At 38.3% G+C, this 7419-nt stretch overlaps 1 protein-coding gene across 1 annotated transcript in view; it reads left to right on the top strand.

Annotated features, from left to right (window-relative positions):
- Positions 1 to 5697, top strand: part of LOC121853116 — a 52449-nt gene extending 46752 nt beyond the window's left edge. Inside the window, exons 7-8 of the mRNA XM_042347057.1 lie at positions 5385 to 5487; positions 5647 to 5697. Of these exons, the coding sequence (XP_042202991.1) occupies positions 5385 to 5487; positions 5647 to 5697 (154 nt within the window). The remainder of the gene's footprint in view (positions 1 to 5384; positions 5488 to 5646) is intronic.
- Positions 5698 to 7419: the final 1722 nt, after the last annotated feature.

Here is a 7419-nt window from a genome sequence, read left to right as displayed (position 1 = left end):
CTTATGTTATCTTATGTTATATTCATGGTCGTGGTTGTTATAATCATAGTCGTGATTAGACAGTCATAGTCGTGGTTGTTATAATCATGGTCGTAGTTGTTATAATCAAAGTTGTGGTTGTTATATTCATGGTCGTGGTTGTTATAATCATGGTCGTGGTTGTTATAATCATGGTCGTGGTTGTTATAATCATGGTCGTGGTTGTTACAATCATTGTCTGTTGTTATAATCAAAGTTGTGGTTGTTATATTCATGGTCGTGGTTGTTATAATCATAGTCTTGATTGTTACAGCATAGTCGTGGTTGTTATAATCAAAGTTGTGGTTGTCATATTCATGGTCGTGGTTGTTATAATCATAGTCGTGATTGTTACATAGTCGTGGTTGTTATAATCATGGTCGTGGTTGTTGTTATAATCATGGTCGTGGTTGTTATATTCATAGTCGGTTTTTATAATCATGGTCGTGGTTGCTATAATCATAGTCGTGGTTGTTATAATCATAGTCGTGGTTATGATTATCGTCGTGGTTGTTATAATCATGGTCGGTTGTTATAATCATATTCGTTGTTATTATAATCATAGTCGTGGTTGTTATAATCATGGTCGTGGTTGTTATAATAATGGTCGTGGTTGTTATAATTATAGTCGTGGTTATGTTATCGTCGTGGTTATTATAATCATAGTCGTGGTTGTTATAATCATGGTCGTGGTTGTTATAATCATAATCATGGTTGTTATAATCATGGTCGTGGTTGTTATAATCATAGTCATGGTTGTTATAATTATGTTCGTGGTTGTTATAATCATGGTCGTTGTTGTTATAATCATGGTCGTGGTTGTTATACTCATAGTCGTGGTTGTTATAATCATGGTCGTGGTTGTTATAATCATAGTCATGGTTGTCATAATCATAGTCATCGTTGCTATATTCATGGTCGTGCTTGTTATATTCATGGTTGTGCTTGTTATAATCATAGTCGTGGATGTTATAATCATGGTCGTCGTTGTTATAATTATGGTCTTGGTTGTTATAATCATAGTCGTGGTTGTTATGAACATGTTCGTGGTCTTTATAATCATGGTCGTGGTTGTTATAATCATGGTCGTGGTTGTTATAATCATGGTCGTGGTTGTTATAATCATGGTCGTCGTTCTTATTGTCATGGTCCTGGTTGTTATAATCATGGACGTGGTTGTTATAATCATGGTCGTGGTTGTTATATTCATGGTCATGCTTGTTATAATCATAGTCGTCGTTGTTATAATTATGGTCTTGGTTGTTATAATCATAGTCGTGGTTGTTATGAACATGGTCGTGGTCTTTATAATCATGGTCGTGGTTGTTATAATCATGGTCGTGGTTGTTATAATCATGGTCGTGGTTGTTATAATCATGGTTGTGGTTGTTATTGTCATGGTCCTGGTTGTTATAATCATGGTCGTGGTTGTTGTAATCATGGTCGTGGTCTAGATACTTACAGCATCTGATATACTATAAGAAGGAATAGAATAAAGGTTAGAATAATTAGTTAAAGAAGTATTCGCGGATGATCATTCCGAGATAAATTATATTATGAAGAGAAGTGACCTTGATTCTGGTTAGATTTTTCACCATCTGCTTAAGTCATCACCTGTGTTAAGTCATCATAGTCATCATCTACGTTAGTCAGTTTTTGGCCCATCTCACATAACTGACCGACCATCGATGTTCTTTCCGCGCGAGGGTGTTAGTTTTCAATGAGTCTTATTATTTACACTACCCTCACTGATGCAGCTATGGTCAATTTGGTGTTATTCTTGTTTATAAATGCCTTCTAATCTGTCTCAAGTCTACCCGTCCTGTATATTGCCATCCCAACTGTCTGTTCGTCTGCGTGGTGTTTGAATGTAAGCCCGTCTTTACTCTTTGTCTCGTCAAATCTGTTTGTCCTATCCGTTGTTGGCGTGTTTCTGCCTGTTTGTCTAATGTGAACCAGTCAGTCAGCTGTCTATTTGTGCATGTATGAATCTGTCTATTTTTGTCAACCTCCTATCTGTTTCACTGTCTATATTCACCCTGTGTCTATTGTAGTCATCTTCTCCATGCATTCCTGTTATTATCTTTTTATCTCTTCTCTTTTTCCATGTACAGTCACCCACAGGAATAGGTATACTTTTTTTTTTTTATTAACTGAGGATATTTGTTTTAGCTCATAAAATTCATACAAATTACCCGGTCAGAATATAATTTACATTGCTGAAATTCTTATAATTTGATGATCATTTTAAATATAAACATCATAGATTTTGCATTAGACATACAAATTTTAGATGTAATGTTTACTCTGAATAAATATGTTATCTTTTGTGCAAAATATATGACATTTATATTCAAAATATTCCTGTCAATTATATTATCCTAACTTTAATCTGAGGTATTATTTAATACTAAATGTTAAAATTTAGTTTTTTCACCCAACATCTCTTGAAGGGAGGATTGGTGGGGGGTGGGGGGGAGGGTTGGGACTGACCGCGCGGTTTGATGAAGGGGGGAGGCAAAGTGGGGTACTTTGATTGACAGATAGTGTCGTGAAGAATATTTGTTTTTTTTATTAACTGAAGATATTTGTTTTAGCTCATAAAATTCATACAAATTACCAGGCCAGAATATAATTTACATTGCTGGAATTCTTACAATTTGGTGATCATTTTGAATATAAACATCATAGATTTTGCATTAGACATACAAATTTTAGATAAAATGTTTACTCTGAGTAAATATGTTATCTTTTGTGCAAAATATATGACATTTATATTCAAAATATTCCTGGTCTTACAAGGAATCCAGCAATGTCAATTGTATTATCCTAACTTTAGTTTGAGGTATTATTTATTAAAATTTAGTGGTTTTCCCCCAAAAATTTCTCAGAGAGGGAAGAGCCAGCAGTGTTGTGTGAGAAGAGGGGGAGGGAGTTGAGTCCATTATTTGAATGGACATTAACTTGGCGACTGTATTTCTCTATTTCTCTTAAGTATTAATTGTGTGCATGTACCATCATAAAATTAAGATGTTATTTTTACTAGAACATAGGTATTGTGTCGGAAAAAGTGGAGTTTGGGGATGGGCCAGTTTCTATTGGAATTAATCCCATATGTTCTGTTGTTCACTTAGCACGGTTTTCACTTAACACGGTACCCTGTGGGTTTTATTGACCGTGTTAAGCGGGGTACTACTGTACACTGGAGCTGTAAGGTAGTCTGGTAACGTTGAAACTGCTCATCCAGACGCATGATGAAACTCAGCTTCCCCCCACCTGTTATCACTAACTATTTTCTGTTTGCTCTACTTTATTCTTCTATTTACTCATCTTCCTTCCTTTACTAATCCAAACAACATTAAAAAAAGTAGGCTAAGAAAAAAAGTGGGGGGAGGAGGAGGGAGCCGTACGATAACTGCAATCGTGGGCTGACAGCGTACACCGAATGAGGGTGCGCCAAGTCCGTAGACTAGCATCGTTTTCCAGCGTAAATAAAATTTTTATGTAATGGCTTCCTAAAGAAACCATCGATATGGGACCAGGAGAAATATCTCACTAACTCTCTTGTATTTTTAGAATGTATGCTACGTAATGGTACAGCTTCTGGAAATCTGGTAGACACACACATTATTGTAAACTGATAATTATTTCCCTTCCGTGTTTTAGGCAAAGGACCTACACAATCAATTACAATTCTGCTAAAAGGTTTACAAAATGCTGGAATTGGCTTCAGTGGTGCCGGTTGTATAATGTGGTTGGGCTTGTCCACTTTCTGACATATCTCACAAGTTTTACAGTACTCAGATACATTTTCTTTATGTTTGGCCCATAAAAATGAGTTAGTAGCCTGTCAGTTGGCTTCCTGACTCCCAAATGTCCAGACAAACAAGAATCGTGGGATAAAGCAATAACTTATTCCCTATATTCTCTTGGAATAACAATCTGCTTCCTAACCTCCCAATAATCCGATGCTGGAACATCAGCAGGCCTCCACTTTCTCATTAACACACCACTTTGTACACAAAATCCAATGGATACATCACGCTCACCCCCATTTCTCTTAGCTTCACTCCAACATTCCCTCAAACTCTCGTCACTGTTCTGTAGCCTTACTAATTCTTCCTTGTCCACAACAAAATCTGGTAGTACATATATTTTTTGCTTCTACAGTACACAACTTATTATTTTCCAATTCTACTGTATTACCTGTGGTCATAAGATCCTCTTTACTAAATATATCACCTATTCCCAAATCACCATCAAACTCTTCTCTTCTCTTTGACATTGCCCTGGTCACTACACAAGCTGGGTACACAATTTCATTGTACTGTTTATCACCATCAGGTTTACGCTTCTTTGAATCGGCTAACACGTCTTCATTTTTCACAACATGGTTCACCTCTACAGTAGCCTCTTCATCAAATTGATTTTCACACATAATAGGCTCTGGGACCACCTTGTCGCCAGCCAAATCATTACTCAATAACATCTGTACTCCAGGTACGGGAAGTTCAACACTTACCCCAACTTTTACAATGCCACTCACAAATCCACCCTCAAGATTTACATTATGTAATGGGACAGTCATCCCTGACCCTAATCCTCTTAAATTCACTTCTTCACCAGAGTGAATTTAACAGTCTTACCAGAGTAAGACTGTTACGACCCTCGGCCTCTTAGGTTGTAACAAAATCACAAATTTAACTTCTCTTTGTATTATAGGTCCAAGGAATAGATCACACCAAAATCATCACCTCATTACTATGGGTATATTGAAATACATGCAGTAGATTTAATTGTAGAATACATAAACAAACAAACAATAAAACAACTATATCAGTATGCACAAAAATAAACAAATACAAATTAAATCTGATCAAATAAATGACTCAACCGAGTGACAAAATAATAAACAAAAAGTAGTTTAACAACTACCATGAACAACGTGGTATATCCACCACACGAAACCTCATAAATAAGTAAGTTATTTTCTGAGGAACTCTAAAATATGATAAATAATAATCTTTCACAAATAAAACTTGGTGTTATAAAAGTCGAACAATTTTTACATGTTATACCACTAGAAATATACTGTACAATAAGAAAGGAGATACTTAACTTATCACCACCGGCCCAATACTAACGTCACGTGGCTTGGGATGTAAATAAAGCGAGCAGAAATGATGTCACAAACAAAAGACATTCACGTTGCGAATCCACAACCAACCATCGAATTCTCACTCGTAACGCCTCCCCCCTTAATTTAAAAGTTTAAGAAGCTCTGAATGAACTTTTACTCAACACGAGATAGAGTATCGGCAATAATATTACCACAGCCCTTTATATGTTTGATTTCTATATTACAGGGTTGAAGAGCTAATGACCACCGTAACAATCTTTGATTCTTATTTTTCATCTTATGAACAAATTGAAGTGGATTATGATCTGTATAAACTATCACTGGGTAAGGTGATCCACTTACATACACCTCAAACTTTTCCAGACCTAACAAAAGGGCCAATGCTACTTTTTCTATTGTGGCATATCCACGTTGATGCTTTTTCAGTTTGACCGAGAAATAACAGTTCGGGTGCAATATTCCATCTTTTCCTTTTTGCATTAACACAGCACCAACTCCTGTGTCACATGCATCCAATTGTATCACAAACTGTTTCTTAAAGTCTGGGAGTTGCAATACAGAAGCCATTGCCAACAACCCACGAAACTTTTCGAATGCTGTCTGGCATTCATCAGTCCACACAAACTTTCTTTTTGGGCTGACCAAATCTGTTAAGGGAGTGACTACCCTGGCAAAGTTTTTCCAAAATCACCTATAGAATCCAGCCCTCCCGAGAAATCTTCTGACAGCCTTTCGATTGTGAGGTGTGGGTAGTCTGAGAATATCGGCACCTTTGGCAGCAATTGGAGCAATTTTCCCTGATCCAATGACATGACCAAGGAAGATTAAGGTAGCATGTCCGAATTCACTCTTAGGTAGGTTTACAGTGAAGTTGAACTCTGCTCGACAATTGAAGAGTTCACGGAGTCTGCCAATGTGTTGTACCCATGTGTCACCGACGACGTCCAGATCATTTAGATAGGCGTACACTCCAGGCAGGCCTGATGTCACTACATGCATCGCTCGCTGAAATGTTGCTGGTGCTCCTCTGAGGCCGAAGGGCATGACTTTGTATTGCCACAGCCCCTCCGCAGAGACAAAAGCTGAAATCTGCTTTGCCTCTTCCGAGAGTTTGATTTGGTAGTAGCCTTTGAGAAGATCCAGCTTGGTGAAAAATGATGCTTCACCCACACTATCGATGATATCGTCGATGCGCAGCAATGGATATGCATCAGTACGTGTCACCAGGTTGACCTTCCTGTAGTCAGTACACATGCGGACACTTCCGCCGGGTTTAGGCACCAGCATACAGGGTGACTCCCATGCACTACTGCTCCTCTCCACTAGGTCATGTTCCAGCACATACTCCACCTTCTGCTTCAGCTTTTCCCGTTTATCAGGGCTCATTCGGTAGGATGCTTGCTTGATGGGAGATGTGCCAGGCAGCAGTACTAGGTCGTGCTCCAGCAGAGGACACTGGCGTGGCACATCGTCGAAGAGTGGCTTGAACTCCTGCAGCAGTTGCACCACATCCTGAGACTGTTGTTGTGAAAGATGGAATACTTTAGAGGTAGGGTCACACAATATATTGGAATTATAAATTCTTATGGGGATATCCACTAGGAAATCAGTGTCTTGGACCACCTCCTCTCCTCCTGTTACCGAACAAACCACTTCACTCCAACCAAAATACGGTTTCAACCTGTTGATATGAGTCAAACTCTCCAATTTTCTCTTGTCTGGAGTCGCAATGACATAGTTGAAGTCATTTAATTTCTTAACTTTAGTGAATGGACCCTCATATTTAGCTGAAAGGGGATTTCTATCCAGGGGTATGAGTGCTAAAACCCTATCTCCAGGCTTAAATTCTCTAGCTTGACAATGCTCATCATATCGCTTCTTCATTTTCTCCTGTACTTCTGACAGATTTTCACGAGCAATCTCACCTACTCTCTCCAGTTTCTCGTTAAACTTCTGTACATACACTGACAAAGGGACTTTTATCTGATTACTTATCCAACTTTCCTTCAACACAGTCATAGGACCTCTTACAGCATGACCAAAAATCATTTCAAAGGGACTGAATCCTAGGGAATCTTGGGGACTCTCTCTTATGGCAAACAACATAAGTGGTACTCCTCCATCCCAATCCTTAAAAGACTCCATACAGTATTTCCTAAGCATAGGTTTAAAAGTCGGGTGGAACCTCTCTAGGGCACCTTGGGTTTGAGGGTGGTACGCAGAAGCTAAGTATTGCTTAATACCCAATTCATTCATCACCT

Source organism: Homarus americanus, unplaced genomic scaffold (assembly GCF_018991925.1).
Source record: "Homarus americanus isolate GMGI-L3 unplaced genomic scaffold, GMGI_Hamer_2.0 scaffold32871, whole genome shotgun sequence".
Lineage (NCBI taxonomy): Eukaryota > Metazoa > Arthropoda > Malacostraca > Decapoda > Nephropidae > Homarus > Homarus americanus.
The sequence above is the reverse complement of the archived record's forward strand: the minus strand, read 5'-3'. Positions and strand labels throughout refer to the sequence as shown.